General features: G+C 42.1%; 1 protein-coding gene across 1 annotated transcript; it reads right to left on the reverse strand.

Moving 5' to 3' along the window:
• Positions 1 to 9,557: 9,557 nt before the first annotated feature.
• On the reverse strand, positions 9,558 to 18,655 carry LOC121621415 (TANK-binding kinase 1-binding protein 1-like). Its single transcript, XM_041957884.1, has 12 exons — positions 18,425 to 18,655; positions 18,155 to 18,286; positions 16,799 to 16,903; positions 16,439 to 16,589; positions 14,513 to 14,706; positions 14,090 to 14,157; positions 13,896 to 14,002; positions 12,796 to 12,986; positions 12,384 to 12,665; positions 10,760 to 10,840; positions 10,441 to 10,668; positions 9,558 to 9,686 (listed from the first exon to the last, which is right to left on the reverse strand). The coding sequence occupies exons 1-12, from the start codon at positions 18,653 to 18,655 to the stop codon at positions 9,558 to 9,560; spliced, it is 1,899 nt and encodes a 632-aa protein (XP_041813818.1).
• Between the last annotated feature and the right edge of the window lie 2,910 nt (positions 18,656 to 21,565).

Genomic DNA, 21,565 nt, shown 5'->3' on the forward strand with positions numbered 1-21,565 from the left:
CTGTGTCCTCCTCCTTTTTAACACTTGTTCACTCAGTTCTTATGGCAACGTCCACTCACTAGTTTTTCCTGGGATTTTCAACTGCAAGGGCTCCAGGTGAAGGGAGCTCATGGAATTGCCACACACATTTGATGAGATAATTTGTGGCCAAAAGGAACTGAGCAGATACCAGATGAATAAAATGGACGACGAATGACTGACATGACATTCTAATAAGGTCCTGTTATACAAGCATGAGATTCTCATATAAAATTGAAGTAAAAATGACTGAAGGTTTGTTGGTGCATTGTTTTTTTTGGCTGTTGTGAGCCCATACTGTAGCTGCTGCCACTGATCAGATGGATTACTGCTCTGTAATGAGCTTTTCTACTTTGTGCAAGAGGTCCCAGTTGTCCTCAAACAAAATGTTAATGTTGATAAGTTGACAGATGGATTTTGGTCCAGATGGCTTCCCCTTTCTGAAGAGCTGAAAACACAGCATGTCATGCTGGAGGAGACTTTCCACGTGGGAGACCAAAAGGTATCCTTATTAAAGGCTTCTAACTCGACTGTGAACCATTAGTAAATGATTAGAGCCATTAGTTCCACATTATTAAGCCTTTATAAAGGATGCCTTATTATATAATGGCTCCAGTTCATTCAATTCATGGGCATCTTTACAGAAAGCAGAACTACAGTGAATGTGTCAAAAATTAAATCTATAAAGGTCAAAAATTGAAAACTAGCCCGAGCTAAACAGGAAGCATCATTTGGCATTCTTGCCATAATTTTGGCACTTTGCTAATTCCACTTCTGCTGGTCAGTTTGGTAGCTATGAGACAATGACTATTTCATTTCCAGATGTCATCATCATCTTAAATGCTCTATGTCCTTTTCCTGACCAGATAACCTTCGTACAGTCTCTGAGAAGACCTGATGTCTCTGGGTGTATGACGCAGCGCTCACACTGCAGACCCTGTCACACCATCAACACATGACACTGGTTAGTTTTAATATCGACCTTTATTTATTCTTGTTCCAGATCCTTTCCAGTCCCCAGCTCTGACATATGATTTATTCAAGCATTCACTCTGCTCTCTGTTGCTCATGTCATAATCAGTGAAGTAGCAGTGAGGTATTCGTGACAACAGTGAGTGGAACGGGCAAAGAGCGCCCCCTGCTGGCTGCATTCAGATCCTCATTTAACAATGTTCAAAGAAAAAAGTGCATAATATGTTTAACAGAATAAATCATGAAGCTTATAAACACAACTACGCTCTACAATGAAGTTAACTGCAAAAATTACTGTAAAAATCTTGTCTCCCAACGCACTAATAAAATAAACGAGTCACATTAAAGGAATTCCTGCTGTACTTATTTCGCTGAAATGTCCTATGGTGCCTTGAATGCAACCAGCACCAGCAGCACAGGACAACATGGCAGTTTTCCCTTCTGACCCCTGAATATTTCCCGTGAGTGTTCAGGTAACAGACACCATACGTATGAACATCTGTGCAGCCACATATGTAAGGCTGCAAACTTGCAGATGCTCCAGGCTCCATCCACACTGCAGGCTTTCTCGATTGCCACCGAATTTCTTCTCAAATGTGAAATTTGATTTTTAAATTACTTTTACATCAATTTTAGGTTGCATCCTAATGACAAAATAAAACTAGGCTACCCTGGGGACTGCTCATGTAATATAGAAGTGTTCAATTGACAATCATGCAGATTTTCATGAAATCAAACTCTGTTTTCTGATATTATTATTCATTTGCATTTTTTAACAATAGCCATTCAATGTATTCAGTTCAATATACATTCTGTTATCATCTGTCTATCTAGTAGTTTTCATCATTCGTAGTGGCGTCTGCCATTACCATGTGGGATTCAAATTGCCTATCTTGGCCTTAATGTTGGACGTTCTGATCAATCAGTTTGAAATGTTGTCAGGGAGCAACGAACGGTCAGGAGCAGCCACAGAGACCTGCAGACGACAGGGGACACACCTGCAACTCCTCAGCAAGATATCAGCTCCTTTAGCTGAGTCCTGCTGCTGAGAGGAAAACTGCTGAAATCAGCTGCAGGTTGTAATTATTGACTGACTTTATTCAAACAACCTGAGTTTGTTTGGCTGCACTGTAAACTCACCAGCTGCTCCTCTGTTGTTTTTCTTAACTCTCTGGCAGTTAGTACTCAATGAGTGTTTGCCGCCTCCATAAATTCTGGAAGCTGTAGTATTAAACCACATGTCCTGTTCACCAAATCAACCAAAAGTTTTATGTACTGTGTGTCTCCAAAATGACAAGTATGACTCATAGAGGCCTATCAGTCATGCTGAATACATGTCCTTTCAAGGCAAGGCTGATTTTTTTTGAATTATTAACATCCATGTTTGCTTGCCATCACTCTTCTTCTTCCTTTTTCTTTGTGCGTTGCTGCCGCCAACTACTGCTAGAATCAGTGGAAACGTTTGAAACTGCCTGCAGGACTGTGTTGTGGGATACAAAAGTAGTACTGATACATTGGACCATTAGACAGCATGTTATTAGTTTTCTCTTATGTCATTTTAACACTGTTTAGCAACCCTGATAAGAATTACGTGTGAAATGCTGTAAGACTCTGGCTACTTTTCACTTTAAACAGTGTTCAAGCACAAGTCTTGTATTGTTTGTAGAGTCCGACCAGCATGAAAGTAAACTCGTGGACCTGAGGCCTCCATGTAAAGTGATTTTAAACCTAAACAACCTGTCCGATCACCTGACTGCTCGTGTTTGTTGCCCCGTTGGCCAAATTTTGTGGTCGAGTTCTGAGGTCTTAACAGTTCCGCTGTCATCAAAACTGATGACTGGAGTTGCAAAAGAGAAAACACAACTTGAAATATATCGTAGTCCTTCATTCAGACGGATTCTAGATCACGTGGACAGTGTCGGCTGCAGTGTTAATGGAGCCTTAGTTGAAGAGAGAAGTGCTACATAGCACCCACAGTAACAGAGCCAACTGCTAACCTTTAGCATGAGAAAGAAAGAAAGAAAGAAAGAAGAAAAGCTTTTCACCTTCTTCACTTTCCAAGAGGTTTTCCAGAGAGGTTAAAGTGACAAAAAGTCAAACATGTTGGAGAAACACATCAATAAAGAGTATCCTGACATGATTTTTCATGTTACAGCCTTAGCCTTATATAGTTGTACTGTTTGCACAATATAGCAGTTCAATCAGTGTAATATTGTACATACGTGTTCATATGTACACCAGTGCACCTGCACTCAAAATCAACGCGTTTGCATTTTCAGTTGGGGACAACGGACATACTTGTGCAATTCCACAAACTGTGTTATGGAAAATTTAAATAAAAAGTATGTCAGTATGCATTCTCATTGATATACTGAATGCAGCTTTGAGGAGAGCCATAGATATGATCTGTGCCAAACACAGACAGATTCCGAGCACAGCCGGAGCCTCCTGGGCAGGCAGGTCCTGCAGGCCGTGGGAGCAGCATCACATCCAGCTGTGCTTGTATTTGCACATTTTATAATTCGTTGACAGATCAGCACACTGAGGCTCATATTCATACACCATCAGAAGATTTCAATCTAAAATTAGTTTGACAGCCATTCTTTATTCTTTCTTGTGGAAGCTTTCTGATAGCTCAGTTGCACAGTTCTGCTGGTTGTAGAGCTGTCCAACTGCCTTTGGAGGCTGTAACAACCACAAAATAAATTCTAGTCACCTTCATTTTGATGAAGTGGAGGCGAACCCCTCAGAGACAGACATCTCAAAACAAATTCAATCGACTAAATAACCACTTACTAATGTTTTCTGGGGCTTTTATCTATATTACATGGTCCTCCTCGGCAGAACAGGTCAGCAAAATCCATGCATCGTGTCACACAACCTCGGCTAGCATGTGATATGGAAAGCAGTTTGACCTGTGAGTGTGACAGCACAGAGCAGCTAGTGCTAAGTTAGATGGTATCCAGCTGTGCACAAACGTGAACGTCCACACATCGTGGACACGCCCAGAGGTCAAACAGTGACCAGTGCTCCCATCTGATCTGATCTGGAGCCACCTCTGTTCCTGTCTTCATGGAAGAAGAATTCAGTTCATCAGCGAGAGCACGAAGTGCCTCTGGCTCCATTTGTCCGTCAGTGTGCGTCCAGCCACCGCCAAGTGTTCTGGTGTCCTTGAGCAAGGCAGTAAACCCTCGGCTGCTGCTCACCATACTGTAAATCCATCAAACGTGTAACGTCTTTGCTGTCCCAGGAACGACTCACTGTGCAGTTATCATGAAGACTATTTTTGCTTCATTAGTATGAATGAAGAGTCTCTTCTTTTTTTTTTTGCTTAATAAGTTTGGCTTTCATCCTTGAAACAATAACAGCAAAGTCAAAAAATCAGTGTCAGTCTCTTTGAATATCCACCCGGAAGCTCTCGAGATGAGTCCAGGCTTTTTCAGCAGAGAAGCAAAGGAAGAGATGAGTGACGGCGAGGGACATTTCTCTGGTGTCTTTCCTTGTCTTTTTAGTGCAGTGGGAAACCTGTGGAGCTGCATTTCACCCAAAACAAAGTGCGTAAACTCATGAGTGTGCCTTTTAATTGTAAGATGTATGCTATGACTGATAAGTGATAAGTCATAAATATGAGATATTTCATGAAAGAAAGAGTCCAAAGAAAGTGATGACTATGCTCTTTCTCAAAAATCCAACCACCCTCCAGAATGATTTAGAAATATTCACTTGTATGAGTATTTATACATATGCAGTATGTACATAGGCGACTATGTTTGGAAGGAATAGCCTGACTGTTTAAAGCACAAGCGTTTCTCTCAGCGTCAGTCAACAAGCGATTCTGCTCCTCTGCTCTTTTCTAATCATACATAGAGCTGATCCATATAATACCCCATGAATTTATAACACAAAGCTTTTTATGTGTTCCTGGATAAGCTTGTATCTAATGATCCTCTGCAACACTGAAGTTTTAAAGAGCCATCGTTCTGTTCGATGATCTGCAGGGAGGGGCTTCGCTCCTGCACAGAACGTCCAGGAACAGCAGGACAGAAAAGCCAGTTTTGAAACCTTGTTGGCTTTGTCCACAGACAGGCCAGAATCACAATGCATCCAACATGAAGGACAGCCCATCAGTTAAATCAGCTATAGAAGCACATGCAGGGTTCAAGGCACAAGTAAAGAGAAAAAGCAAGAAAAAAATTCACCACAAACACAAAGCACTCGATCTTAAGGTTAGAGACAGAGAGCAAAGCATGCAAAAGAGTCCCCGAGACAGAGCTATGACAACCTCATGCATGTTTTGTAAAGGACAAAAGAGACTCACGTAAAATAAATGAGAGCCTCACACACACAAAAAGGCTTTTTGAATGGCAAAGGACTTCTACTGTTTAAGGCATGGACATATGTAGATAAGAGATGTGCTGTCAGGTGTGTTCGTGAATGCATCCCACGCTCTTGCACATGAAAAGATGAACAGGAATGCAAAGCTGACAATACAGAGAATCCTCACAGCCTTGCAGTCAGAGGTGCAATGGTCTATGGTTAAAAAAAAAAAAAAAAAAAAAAAAGACTGGAAACACAACAAACTTCTCCATCACCTGAACAGGGACCATCCCCACGACCACACCACAACTTAAACAAATTACAAGGCATGTCTGCAAAGTCCATTTTTTATGTTAATAAACTATAATTTTAATGAATGAAACCTCTTCCGTCATGATCAGAGTGCTCTTCAAACTGAAACTGGCAGCATTATCAATTGGTGTATTGTGATAATTATTGATATTGATCATTATGGAAAAAATGAGTGATCACATTTTTTGCCATAGCCCTGAGCCCTAACTCTAAGCACATAAATAAGTAATAAATAATAAAATAAGTGAGTAAAAGGAATGCAGTTATGCAGCTTTACAAAACTCTTTATAAATGTTAAGAACCGTGCATGTTGACTTGAAACAAAGTTTTATAAAGATTATACGAAATTCTAAAATGGAATAATGTTTTATGAATAATATACACTATAGCCTGGCTTTGTGAGCTTTAAGTAAAGTGACAGCACTGTATAAAGTCATTAGCATCGCCTAGTATTGTAAAACAACTAAATGGGCACTCAGGGAGCACTGATCGCCACCAAGGCCAGTACTCCACTCTTGTATGACATGCAAATCTGCTGATTGTGATGTATTGTGATTGTACAGTAGTGGATCATACACTTCTACAGGCTGTACATCATGCATATAAACTGCATATAAAAGTGACAAATCAAAATACTTGTGCTACATTTTGAATAGAGCCCCTGGAAACACAGCACATATGTGAAACCAGTGTCTGTCACCCATTATGACAGTGAACTTGAAAACTGTTTAAACTGTGTGTGTAATTACTTGCATGATATGTGTGTGTTTACGTTTCCATAGCCACATCTTATTGTGGCAAGCTCCCATTAAAACCGCTGCTCCATAACACCATGTGTCGGCTATCCTAGAAGACTACTGGTACCTGTGATTGTGGATTGTGAGATGCGGTCATCACATTTGTACAGTCGGTTATGTTTTGACACTACTGGACTTTATTCCACCAGGGCCAAGTGCTCATAATTTATCCCATCATTTTAACAACAGTAAAAAATGATTTGTGATTTGTGTGATTTTTGTTCTGCCCTGTGATTTAGATTTGCTCCAAAACTGAATGGGTACATCTTTGGCCCATACTACACCGTTCTACCAAGTTTCATGAGAATTAGGCCAGTAGTTTCCTGTAATCCTGCTGACGGACAAACACACATCGACCTGAACTCTGGTCTGGAACTGTGAATGTTCAGGCGATAGCAGAGGATGTCTCCAGTGAGTTTAATCAGGATTGCTCAAAGCCACCTCGAGCAATGAGGCCAGCGCAGTCACTTTCAAAATGTAATACATGACATTGCTAGTTACTTTATATAATAAGTTACTTTGCAATATTACTGTGTGTAATGTGTTATTTATTACGCTACTTTTGCCTTACTTTCACCAACATAACCACAGAAGAACCACTAGCTTAATATTTGCCTGTATATTATAGTTTGTGATAATAAAACTATTCGCTATTATAGCTCTTATAGCCTTGGCACAACCTGGTCTCCATGGCGATGTTAGATGTTTGGAAAATAAAGACTTGACATAGCTTTAATAATCCTTGTGGGGTAGTTTGGTTTTCTTTCCTTGCAGCCAGCTCTGAAATCCTCGTAATTGTGTTATTGTGTGTAGTATAATGCAATTGCTAATAACTTACACAACACTGTCACTTTGTGTAAAGCTGATAAGGTCACACTATAGCATATTATATTTACTTTACAACGTTATGGTAGTTTATAATGAGCTGTGTAACCCGGGACTCAGATTCCTCTTTCAAATACTGTTGGAAAATGTTAAATGGTACATGGACTGTATTCATATAATGCTTTTCTTTTCACCACTCAAAGTGCTTTTACAACACAAGTCTGCATTCACCCTTTCACACACACATTCATACTTCGTGGCTAGGCCACCTGCTCATTACGAGCTTTTAAACATTCACACACACTCACACACTTGTCACACTGGCATGGGGGTATAAAGCTTTATGAATGCATTATGTCCACTGCTTTATAATACTTTATATTATACATTAAAAAAGTGTCTTCCCTTGAAGTTTAAATATATTCAACTGAAAAACAAAAAATAAATGTAATATGTAGAGCGGCATTATGGGCTTCACTATTTATTTAGAGCTATCTGGATGATTTGTCTGAACTTCTCAGGCTCATTCAGTATTAACTGTGCTTGGTGACCAGCATCACACTGTTAGCTCTGAGCATGCTAATGTCGATCATCTTGTTTTCATAATTGTTGAAAGCAGACGGAGCCGATGCATTGCTTGAGAACTTTAACGTGGACGACTGTGAGGCCAGGCGAGACAGCTGTTGTGCTGTGTCAGAGCCCAAGCTAAAATATTTCATCTGAGGCATCGAGCCACTAGGCGTCAGAAATCCTGCATATGCACAGTTACATCACTTTGTGGATGCGAATGAGGACGCTCATGGCATGACAGAATGAGAGAAGCCAAGTTTACTGCACATTCATGATGGGGAGGGCCAGAGCGGCGCCTTTAAAGCCACCTACCATCCACAGATAGAGGTGACTTCATCAACAGTCGCTCTGAGAAGGGATGAACTGCAGCACTACAGTTTGAGATGGCCAACTAACAGATTTCCTCCACAGCCCAACACATGAGTGGCCAAGGAACCCTGAAGGCTGTGAAAAAATGACATCAGACGATGAGGACATGGGACATGCAGGAAGGAACCACGTGCTTTCTAAAGTGCATCAAAAGTATTAGATACCCAATCAAAATGGGTCATCTGTGTGGGTGACAGGAAAGCAATGGACCATTTAAGCAAGAAGCTCGGTAAAGAGATATAGAGCAGCCTTTACTTTCTTAGCCACCCACATCGCACATATCCAAGTTACTTCTTCAATGGATACCACTTTGTGCCAATTCATTGCCAGGAGAGGACAAGTGATGGAGATCCACTCAGACAACGGACAAAAACGGCGGGACGGAACAAGACTCGAGAACAGCCATTGATCAAATGAATCATGCAATGATTCCAGGTGCTAATACTAAATCACATTGAGGTGAGATAGATGGTAAATTACAAGTATCCTGCACTTACTATTGAAACTACTACCCCCACTTAAATTAGAATTTATGACAGAAGAGATAAGGTCATAAATCTCACAATTACAAGATACAAAATCCTAATTATGAGGAGAGTAATTAAAATTATGAGACATTTGAATATGCAAAATATGAAATATTAACTCATAGTGAAAATAATGATCGGAAAAATTTCATCACAAAATCAAAAGATTTTTGCTGAAGTGGCGGAAAAAGGCTTCCATAGACTCTGCTATTGTAAAAGAAACGTTGTGGTTTAGCCAAGGCACTTTCACTCCCACAGCAGGTGACGGCAGTAGGTGCGTGTTTGTTGTCATATTCTTTTCCTTGGGAGCATTTCACACTCTTGAGTTTACACGTGGTTTGTTTTGGTCCTTTGAATAGATGCTTTAAACTATCCTTTTAGCATGAATTGGTCTGCAGCCTGGGCCATATATTTGGAAACTGTTAAACTACATAGTGTTCAGTTTGTGATCACACCAAAAAAATGTTGGGTCGTGAAAACACTGCATGTGTTGCATGTTTCCAGCATGTCTTGTATCTCCAGGGCTGCTGTCAGATCAGCATCGTGTGTGATGTTATCAAGGGAGCTTCAGCAGTATCCAAGAGATGCAGCTCTGTTGTCTTTCCTACATCTGCGATGTCTTTCTCACCCAGGTCTATGTACAAAAGAAGGATTCGGTTGTGAAAAAAAGATAAACCATCAGAATTGGTGATATGGAGTTTAGATCAACAAGCTGGAAATGAAAATAACGAACACTTGAGCCTGGAGGCTAGGAAAAGACAAACTTGTTCTGGAACTGGAAGGTTGCTGGTCAGGTCCATCTCAGGTGAAAATGGGTGGAACGTATTTGGTGGAGGGAAAAAAAAAAAAGTCAGATCTTGCTGTTCTCCAAGTGGGAGTCGATGTGTTTGATCAGGGCATCGTCAGGGTAACCAGTTGGGAAGGTCAGCTGACACAGAGGACAGCTACGAACAGCACTCTCTTCCGACTCCATCCAAAGCTACAGACAGAGGAAGACATGTGTCAAACTACTGAACCTCAAATTACAGCAAGAGCACAGAATCTAACGTTAGTTTTCACCAAAGCCAAAGTGATGGATGTCAATTTGTTGTTTGTTGATTTTTTATAAAGCTGCATTGTAAAACATGTTAGCGCTAACAACATTATGAGGTGATAATATGTCAGTGTCTCTTGTACAGACTGGTCTGGCCCGATTGACCAAAAAGTTCCATTCAGCAGCTTTAAACGAGGTTTTTATGATCAGATATGGTGAGTGCCACAATTAGTTCAATCTAAACAAATTAACATTTTTGTTTGTACACTTTTTTTTCTAATTTTCAGTCACGCAAAAAATGTTTTTGCCCATTCACCCTCAAAGGCCAAAGGGAATCTCTTTTCAAGATCTGGTCAAAATGGACAGAATATGTAAAACCCGTAATCTCTGTGAATTTAATTTGATTGTCATGTGAAAGGTTGTCATGCCATACATTCCTGTTTTGGTTTGTGTTAACATACACACTTTAATGTGTTTTTGCCTGCCTCAGAAAGTTCTGATGATTGCATATTATGCACCCTCCTCTGCTTACAGTGCAATGTTTGGTGGCCTGGTATGAATGGTCGGTTTTGTGGGTTATAAATGTTTCTTTTCCCCCGTGTGTTCTGCTTTGGCTGCTGAGCTGAGCTAGTTTACCCACATGAACTGCTGGGAATCTGTTGGTTGCTTGATGTGATCGTCACCGTTGCTTTCTACTCACGTTAATGGATGGCCATGACTGAGCATGCTCAGTGTTCATGTAGGGAGGCAGATGGCAGGAGAGGGTAGCGGGACCCTCAGGGGCCGAGAAAGAGGGATGGTGGGGCTGTTTCCTAGGAGACGGGAATGAGGGGTGTAGGGGCTGTTCCCTAGGAGACGACGAGCCGATCCCAATTGCGCCAAGTGTCTGAGGCGGGCTGGCAGCGGGGGGTAAATATGTACATACATCCTGGGAATTTACACGACACACGCACCTTCAGAATATATAAACCGTGTTTCAAAGCCATGAGAAAAGCCAAACACATCATTATCAGCATCACCTCTTCATCATCAGAGGACTGTGGTGGTGTCACCAGCGGGGTGGGCTCCGGCGGGTCGTCAAGGCGACAGAAGTGATGTACCTGGATGAGAAGCGGGGCAGGGGAAGCATGATGATTACTACGTAGCATACAGTTTCTTTCTAATACAAACCTTCCATAAACATTTCTACCTTTTAGTGAGTCAGACATGCAGGATGTGATGGTGGTGTATTTAATTACAAGCAACTAGAGTTGTTTTTAGAATTTTGTGAGGTAATTAAGTAAGTGTGGAGTATTTGTGGTAAAGTATCAATAGTGCTGTTAACATGTGTATGTGGGAATCTGCAGCTAAAACGAATTACAGACAGGAAGTCAAAGCATCAACCATCATAGACTTCCACTGAAAAAACCCAAACACTGTTTCCGCTCAGCCTCACCTGGCGCGGCTGTTCTGTGAACTGTTACCATGTTTTTTCTTCGGTGTTATGAAGCAGCGCTATGGCCAGCCATTCACACCCATCCAGAATGACTTGTTGAATTTGAAATTCAAGTGGCAATTATTGATTGCTGGTTGCAGTGTGTGGTCGAAACGCAGTGTGTTTCTGCATGTAGGTTTGCGTTACTCTCCCTGCTTAGTTGCCTCAGCTGTGTTAGCCGGAGACATTTCTAACATGTGCACACACATTTTTTGAGGCTGCTCAAAAGTTTTCATATTTCAGGTTTCAAGCATACTGTCATTCAGCTTTATACATCAGTTGTAGAAAGTGGGCTAACTTAATCGATTAGCATTTGCTTTAGTAACCTAACTACTGCTGAAAAATGGATTAGGTGCAGCACACCATCATCGACTCTGGATCAGTGGTGCATCATGCTTCACTATCTGGCAGACTGATGGATGAATTTGTGTTTTGGCATCAATTGTAAAATTTAGAGAAATAATAATCCCTCACTTATGATGTTCAGCACTCACATGTGGTTGTACTCTTGTGTACTAGTGTACCTCAGTAATTTTTTGTTGCTTATTCTGAATTTGATGCTGTCGCATGCTTAAAACACGTTGTGACTGGAGCAACTAAAGACTGGGAAAGATGTGGAACGCTCTAAAAACACCTGTTTGGATCATTCCACAGGTAAACAGGTTGATTGGTAACAGGTGATAGTATCATGAATGGGTATGAAAGGAGCGTCCTGGAAAGAGCTCAGGAACACTGTTGTCGTCTGTTCATTTGTGTATTAATGTTACGCAGCGTCCAAACTTATTGGGAATCACGTTTGTAATAATAATAATAATAACAACAACAACAACTTTAATTATTTTGTATTTTTATTTTTTTATTTATTTATATTTTTATTTAGCATTATCCAGTCCTAACTTGCTGATGTTTAGCAGGTAATGTTAACCATGTTCACAGTCTTAGTTAGCATGCTAACATTTGCAAATTATTATTGAACACAAAGTCCATTTCTAATGAGATTTTCTCACCAGATTTATATAATGAAGGTATTTGCTTTATCTGTGAATGCTAGTATGAATCACTGACTTAAGTCTGAAATCGTATCATTTAATTCAGTCATTTTATATAAGACTGTTACCAATGAGGCAAGTCTCTGACTTAATAAAAACAAGTAAAGCTCTCTCTCTCACCTCAGCAGCCAGAGGGAAGCCTAGGTCCAGAGCACAGTGATGAGGACTGCTGCTCAGACTGCTGCCCCCACCTCTCTCCCCTCCCCCTCCCCCTCCTCTCTCCCCTCCAGCTCCGTGAGCCGAGGCTGGTCTGACCAGGCCCACCAAGGAGGTCCGGAGCTGAGGTGCGTTGTGGCCGTAGCCCTGCATCTCCCCCAGGAGAGACCTGGGCTTGGGTAGGGTGGACACTGGATCCCTCATCAGGCGAGCCGGGTGTCTCTGGATGGCTGACGGGTCAGACACCTGGGAAGAGGGGAGATGGATAGATTGAAGGACATGTCTATGCAGTAAATATGTAGTTTCACTGCAAAATAGCACAAAATGTTCAATAAAAAAAGTTTCCGACGAACTTAAACCGACAATCCAGCCTCACCTCCGAGTAACTACGCCGACCCTGAAACTTTGCCCGCAGGCGGCTGCTGGTTGGCTGATGGGAGTAGGAGGCGGGGCCCTCACTTGGGGACAGAGGAGGAGAGGTGGTGGGGAGGAGCCTGTCAGGGGACAGTGAAGGACGTTGGGGGGAGGTGGGCGAGAGACGCTGAGGAGGAGGGGGAGGACGAGAGACTGGTGGAAGAGAAAGAGAGCAATGAGAAAGAGATTTCTGGCTGAAGTACATTTTCAGCTGCTACGCTGACTCTGATACACTGATTGTGTGCCAGCTTCACTGTGTGCATGTTCAGGTCTGCCAAGTGATAAGTGCAGCTGGATTCAGGCTATATTAACTGATACCAAATTAATTAACTAGATTGTTTAAACTGCAGGATCATGAATCCACACTGATTTGACTGATTTATCTGAGCACTGTTTCTGTGATTAAGGTTGTAGATGGAGCTGTTATGATTACAGAGGCTGTGAGACCTCAGTTTTTCGTTTGTGTACGCTAATTACAGCTGTAACTTTCATTCCACGTGGGAAAGAAATAGTTGAACTGAAGCCGTTTGCCTTGTGATCCAGCAGAGGGCGCTCTTAAAATTCACAGATGGCCCAGTTGACCTATCAGGAAACTAAGCTAACACATAAAAATGGTGAACATGATTATGCACAAAGATGCACTAAATAGGTTGCATTCAAATTACGTTAGTGTTAAATTCGTTCAAACTTTTTTTTTTTAAAAACACAAACTACATCCATGGGGTGTCAGGTGCAGTGAATGGACATGGCTGCAGTGGCTGAGCATCGTGGTGAAGCTCATCACAACCAGAAATAGTGATACAGATAATAATACAAATTTCTTCCATTTGTTTATCACGTCACATCTTCTTACTTTTAAGGAAATGATATATGAAATAAAAATCATACACACACACACACACACACACACACACACACACACACACACAAATGGTCACCATATCTAGGGACAGTCTAACAACTTGACTACTCTCTGCTTTAAAATATCTAATAGCCATGAATATCCATCTAAAATCCAAACATATGTAGTCCTGAAACCAAGAAGCCCCTCAGGTGACCTACCAGGCTCCTGTGACACGTGTCGCAGAAGGTCACTCTGTTTCACGGCCAGACTGCGAACTCGGCCCAGCTCCTCTGTCAGCTCAGTGTAGGCTAACGCCAGGTTCACCCTGCGACACGAACACATTGACTAAATAAATGCACGCAGACTGACACGTGTGGCAGTGTGGTGTCAAAATGTTTGAAATGAGACTCACTGTTCGTCCCCGGCTTTCTTTATCCACTCGACATCACAGTGCTCACAGTGTGGGGACAAGTCCTGTGACTGACAGAGAGACAGACAGAGCTGTGGTGAGGGCCGTAGCACTTAACAACCTGTCTAACACATGTTTATATATGCAGGGAGTAATTTCAGTGGTGAGTTAATAATCAACAAAAACAGTGATTGTCAAACAGAATGACATAAAACCTGTGAGAGAATGACACATTAATGAATAGATTGGTGATTAAGTGCCCATAATATTAATTACCATTAAATACAGAATGCATTTGCAAGTACTCCTGGAGCACTTTTTTTTTTTTTTTTAATTTTAGTCCTGTTGTTGCCAAAAATTGCCATAAAATGTGAGAAAATGGCCAAAGGCTGGAGGTGTGCAGTCAAGATAATGGCTCAGGCCCACCTGTCTCTGTGCTTCCTGTAGCTGGGCCACCTCCTGCTGCAGCCTCTGAAGCTCTGCCCTCAGCTCCTTCTCCCTCTGGCAGGCTCCCTCGGCCTGGTGCCGCGCCCCCTCCAGTTCAGCCTCCAGTCGCTGCAGCTTCAGGTCTGACAGGGCGTCCAGACTGCGCGAGCTCTGTAGCGTTGGCCCACGGCCCTCTGCCAGCACCAGACCCACAACAGTTTCAGTCTGTTTCAAGTTTACGCCTTAGTTTCTCTTACAAGTCTACTATAATGATATGAATGGAAGAATAAACCTCGGCTCCTACATCCTTACTCTTTTGTGGATTTTAGTCATGTTGAGCTGAATTCTTACTTGGTTGAATATTTTCTACGTCTTGCTATGTTTCAACAGTTGACAGAAATGTTGTAGTAGCTGTAGTCGTTGTAGGAGACATACTGTGTTTAAAGAGTTTGGATGGTGCTTTTTTATCTTTGTACCCCCTCCACAACCAGAAATATAAGAGCCAAATGGTGAGAATGGACAGAACAGCATGTTTGTCAGTTCTAATGTGGGCTGCATGTATTAGTGCACAGTGAGCAGATGCCCTGGTTTGTCCAGGATTGTCCTGGTTTCAAGCCGAGTGCCCCGATTCCCAACAAATATCTGTAAAACACTGAAATGTCTCAGTTTTCAACATTCACTGCAGAATTGGCCCAATATTCACCACAAATAAAGTAATAACCATCTCCTCTCCTCCTCAAATACTGGCCAGTTACTTTCCTCTGTCGCTGGGGTTGACGGTGTGCTCGGTAGGTGTGCTAAGCGCTGAAATAATTGCCCCCATCCCAATGAAAGCCCCTTTGGTGTGTGCATGAATGCGTGGCACAATGACAGGTCCCGGTCTGGGGATTTACGGTCACCCCACACTGGCATGTTCAGCTACGTAGCTTGCACTCGTAACCTCACCCAGTGTTGTCCATGGCCAGCAGCACATCATACCATTTGATCTGGGGAAGTTTATACTCCTTTAACTTTAAAAGTGAAACATGTTATTTGAAAATACAACCAATTATGTGGTGATCCAAGACTTTTGGAAGCAAGTACACTAAGGCATTACCGAGGTTTCTGAGGACAAATTGGATTTTCAAACCAAGCCAGGATCGGGTTTTAACCAGCATCATGGTGTTGCATCATGTTTTCATGACAGCAGGGAGCTCGTCCTTTAAAGACTCGTCTTCTGAAATCAGTGAAGTAGCCTCTTTTGAGCAAAACTCTGAAGTATTGACAAGTGAGACAAATATATTAAACAATTGGAAAAATATATTGTATATCTCAGTTCAGGTAACAAGGATTGATCTTGTTTTTTTGGCATTTTTCTTTTTTTTTTTATGTTTATGTATATTTATACACACACATATACACACTTAATTGATTTGATTTTATTTGTTTTTTGTAGTTTCTTGATATTTGCCATGTTTTTTCTGTACTGCTAAAAATTGTAATAAACGATAAATCCTAAAAAATAAAATGGCTCTAATGAAAGCTGACTTCTTTCCTGCTTGTCCAAGTATCACATTAGCAAAGCGGCTAAACAGCATAAAGTTATAATGAAATAAGAGTCTGATCTCACATTTATTCTACTACTTACAGTAGAACTGACTAACTCTACACTGAATTATAGAAGCTCTTTCTTTATTTCAGTGTTTTCTACGCAGATCAACTGGTGAGGATGCTGACTGTATATGTGTTGTGCAAGAAAGGAAAGCTTGGCACGTGTAGCAACAGTAAATGAAGGGGGAGGGAGCGAGTGCTTGTTGTATATGTTGTATTTTTAACTCATAGCTGAAACTGAGTCATGTGGTGAGAACAGTGAGTGGTGCTGCCTTCTGCTAGTAGTACTTCTACCAGCGTATCTCTTCGCACCGCCGTGATGCAGAAAGGACCCACCTCTGGGCACGTCCAGGCTCGTGTGCAGCTGAGACGGATGTTTGTCTTTGCTGCGGAGTTGAGCGCTGAGCTTCTGCAGGGATGTTTCTCTCTGTCTGAGAGCCGACTCCAAACTGTGGATCCGCTCCACGTGCTGCTCTGCCAGAGTTGTCTGACACACACACACACACACACACACACACACACACACACACACACACACACACACACACACACACACACACACACACACACACACACACACACACACACACACACACACAAACAGACAAACACACTTGTGAAATGGAAACCCACATTGCTGCTTAACAGTTGCTGAAACGCTGGTGTGTGTGAGTGTGTGTGTGCGCGTGTGTTTACCATCTTATCTAGGTCTCTCTGGACATTGCTTTTCTCCAGGTGAATCTTCTCATAAGCCTGAATGACCTCCTCCAGCCTCTCCTCTCTCTCCTTGCTCTTCTGCAGCTGAAACAGAGAGAGAGTGAATCTCAGGGATTTTGCTTTCATGGATTGAGAACTTGGATCTTGTATTTGTTTTTGTTCTATTCATCATAGGAGAACACAGTTCTCACTGAGATAATAACTGAAATCTGTAAAAGCTCTATCATTACAGCCTGCATTTAAATTTTCATTTACCAAATAAATGCGTCTCCTTGTGGAGGTTTTCATCTTATAACAAATCTTTATCAATGATTTTCTAAATGACCTGACTTCACTGAACCACAGGTGTCACCTTTCACTGTGGTGACTGTCAGGTCAGCTGTGTCACAATACAACACTTCCTTTTACAAGTACATTAAAAGACAGCAAAAGACACATCATAAAATGAAACAGCGTCAGAACTAATAATCTGCAGAGCTCTTAGCCTCATGGACAGCGTCTGTATGGGCTACTTGACAGCTTGGACCAGCAACAGACTGAATGTACTGTGGAACTGAAGACAGTTAGATTCAGCACGGACGTCGTGCCCTTATGAACAGTCATGCATTGACGTTCCTTTGAACAACGATGTGACCTCGTAGCTGAGAAATTTACAAAAGTTAACTATTTAGTCAGTGACTGCAAATATTTGAATTAAACTAAACGAAATTCAGTTGGAAACCACAAAGAGATCAGCTGTTGTTCTCTCCAACAGCTGATCTCTGTGGGATTTTCAGTGTTCACTTCAGCTGCCGTTATCACAGGAACACAGTCTGGAGAGGCTAATTCCACTGACTGCATACTGATTTTATTCATTTTTGCATGCATTCACACCTTTTCGACATTTGGCTCAAATGCATCTCAAACCTCCTGCAATTGCTTTTTGATCAGTCTCTAATGTTTCTTGGATGCATTTGTACTTTTTTGATATTCCATGGCTATCTCGCCCACACTGGAGACAGGAGGTGGAGTGTGAATGGGGTCGTGAACTCTTCATAATAGTAGTAGTAGAACTTGTTTGGGAGAAAGAAAGCAAACTGTATTACAGTTTACAGAGCCACTGCCTCACTTAAACACTCGCACACACAGTTTTCCTGTGCAGTGAGAGATCATAAGATTAGATAAGACTTTATTGATCCCCAACCAGGGAAATTTGTCATTCATCATTAGCAGCCCTACAGTTATGATCCTATTGGTTTGACAATAATGTGGCTAAACTGTCGGCTTGATGTCGTGATCTGGCTGCTCGGGAATGCTGCTTGTACACCGAACAACCGTGATAACATTACAGAGTACCTCCTGAGTGAGAGAGTTGATCCTCTGTTGTAGGTTGGTGGTCTCTGATTGGATTACACTGGCATCCTTGATGATGGGCTCACAGGAACAGCACATTATTCTCTCCTCTCCAAATTCACTGATCATAGGAAACTGGAAAGAGCGGACAGGAGAGGAGATTGACTCTTCAGAAAATAACACATTCACGCCTTAACTAAGTGTCTATTCTATTCTGTTCTATTCTGCGTGGGCACATTTGTGTGTACTGTGTGTGTGTGTGCTGCTCTCCACCTTGACCTCGTAGTGTTTGAGCTTCCTCTTGATGCTGCTGTTCTCCCTCTCCAGACTTGCAAGCCGGGTCTTTATGTCATGATAGGCGGCGGCCAGGGCCAATCCTGACGCCGGGTACATGTCCTCTGGCAGCCGATTGGCCGACCAGCTGATCCCAGAAACGCCCACGTCATCCCTCAGCCCCTCTCCTCCTCCCAGCAGCCCCAGCTCTCCTCTGCGGAATAGATCCATCGTCAGTTAGCTGTAGGAGAGGCAAGGGAGATTTGCAGTGAGTTTCTGGGAGATGCAGTGCAGAGAACAGACTGGGCTTTGGGCAGACACACAGGAAGGCTAGCCATGTCAGCTCAGTAAGTCGCTTTGCACTCTCCACCTCACACAGCAGGGGCACTAATGGCAATAAATCTGCCAAACCCCATGTCCTGGCAGAGGTGACAGTCAGAGTGTGTGTGTTTTCAAACTTCAGCCAGGAGCCCACTGAGCCTGCCAGCCAATGGTTCAGTGTTTTCCATCTGCTGCTGGAAAACACATCCTCTCTTCCCTGTCCCCTGCCTCTCACTGGCGGTTTCCATCGTTACTGCTCAAAAACTGATCTGAAAAAAGAGGAGGAGGAATCTCATTTTAAAACTACACCTGCAAACGATGCCATCGATTAGGATTAATGATTCTACGCTTTGTGGCCTGGAGATTTCAGGTTTACACATCACACTTGCATAAGATGCATACTGGACCACGATTGGCTTCCAACCTGTGATGTGACAAAATCCTGCTGGTACAAACCATCTTTAAAATAAGTCTTGTGGTTGGTGCAGAGACACTTTCCCTCTTGAGCAGATGAATGTGAAAAACTCTAACATCACAGTGAAGGAACAATAAGCAAAACAAATGTTTGACTGGAGGGAGACTTTCTTGCCTAAGCCATACAGATTTGGCCACCACAGTCACTACAGCTCAGTGATACCGGTGCGTGGGTGTTATGGCCCGACCTCAGTGTAGCATCCCCGGTTGAATGATGGTCCCTTTGAGCCTTACAATTTTCCAATAATATTTAACTACAATTCAAATGCATTTTACTTTAATTTAAAGCTGAAATCTGAAAATGAATTAACCGTGCTATTTAAGTAAAATCATGAAATGACACTTTTTTAACCTGTTCTTCACAATTACTGACAATCTCCAATAGTTTACTATGATGTAAGCAAGCATATATAACCAAATTCAACCAAAGAATAGCAATGACAACAAATCTCAATGTATCATGGCTAATATAGCAATTTAGCTAGCCTACACATAAGAGCCTACTCAATATAAACTCTGAACAACTTCTCAGAAAAGGCATTATAACGTGACTCAAAGTTGCACACAAATGACACAGACACAGACAAACCTTGTGCCCTTTTCAACCAGGTGCTAAGTAAACAAAAGCGTGATGTTTTCACTCATTTAGAAGAAGCACTTGTACATGTTTACCGTCATATACGTCTTTTCTACTTCCTACCGCATTCCGCCTTCAAAATAAAAGCACCAATTTTTAGAAAAAAAAGAAAAAAAGAAAAGGCATTATAACGTGACTCAAAGTTGCACACAAATGACACAGACACAGACGAACCTTGTGCCCTTTTCAACCAGGTGCTAAGTAAACAAAAGCGTGATGCTTTCACTCATTTGGAAGAAGCACTTGTAAATGTTTACCGTCATATACGTCTTTTCTACTTCCTACCGCATTCTGCCTTCAAAATAAAAGCACCAATTTTTAGAACTTGAAATGAGACAAATCAACAAAGATCACAAGAAAACACTAATAAATTGAACAAACGTCACCATTTAGGTCATTTACACTCAGTGTAGCATGAAACTGAGACTCCCTCCTTCCCAGCTCCCCAGGACCAGCAACCAGAGATTTCAGCGCTCACAGTGTTTTTTGACTTCGTGGTGGGTTGTAGCACAATAGCAAAGAAAATATTTCAAAAGACTAAATCAGCCCAACCTATAATTACTTATCCCAAACAAAAGGTAAACAAAAATCCATATCTCTCACTCATAAAAAACAGGAGAAAAGAGATTGATAAAAGGCATGTATAGTCCACGGATGATTGTTTCTGCATGAGTTGGCCCACCTCCTTTGCTTTTGCAGAGAGATGTGGACACACGTTCAGCAAATATTGTTCGTTTTTTTTTCTTGTTTTTAACTGCATGGCCATTATATAAGCAGCAGAGAAGGAGGGATTCTGCTTGGCTGCAGTGAGAGCAAGGGCAGTGACAGAGATTGATGACAATCACATAGCCAATCAGAGTGGCTCACCTGCAGCCCATTAGACACAGAGCCGCAGCTGGGTTACCAGAGAGAGAGGGACATCCAGGAAATGGCCACTCAGTGAAGAAAGGAGGAGGAGAAAGCTGAATTGTAGTAGCTGAAGGAACAGCCACGTTTCTGTAAATTTAGGCCACAAACAATGAAGATTTTTCCCACATGCAGTTAGGATTCCACACAAACCTGTCTAAACAAGATGCCAGTAATCCCATGGTGAACATGGTGAAGACACAGATATGGTGTCCCAGACCGAGGTCTGTCTATGTAAGATTCAGACTACATGTAGCCTCATGTAGAACAGTGTTCAGATGATGAGCCGCAGGAGATCTGAGCAGCAGGTCTGTGAGAGCAGGATGGAGCGTGAAGCTCTGAGGTGCATTAACATTTCATACATGAACATCTTACACAAGGTTCAGAGCAGCCACGCCTCTTCGTTTACAGCCACACACATACGCAGGCACACGTCCCTGTGCTGCAGCATGCAGTGTTTAACAGTAGTGTAATGAAGGCAGTGTTGTTCTCGGTTAAGACCGTCTTTGGCAGAAGAATGAGAGCCTAAAAATGACATCTCTGTTTTTCCCTGACACCTCTTGTGGCTGTGTAAATAATGACCGCTGCTGTCTAAAGTCATGTGACATTGTTGAAACCACAAAAAGCTGTGTTCAGACTGAATACAAAGTGATCCTGAGAGTCAGTGCAATCGTATATAATGTAGAGATGTGTGTTGGCACAAGACTCCACTGAACATACGGAGACAAAAGGAAGAGGAGAAGGGTCTGAGGGGATATTTCAGAAAAAAGTGGAGTTCTGAGTTCTGAGATCTGACGAAGGCT

The sequence above is a fragment of the Chelmon rostratus genome, chromosome 17, assembly GCF_017976325.1.
Source record: "Chelmon rostratus isolate fCheRos1 chromosome 17, fCheRos1.pri, whole genome shotgun sequence".
NCBI classification, from domain to species: Eukaryota; Metazoa; Chordata; class Actinopteri; order Chaetodontiformes; family Chaetodontidae; genus Chelmon; species Chelmon rostratus.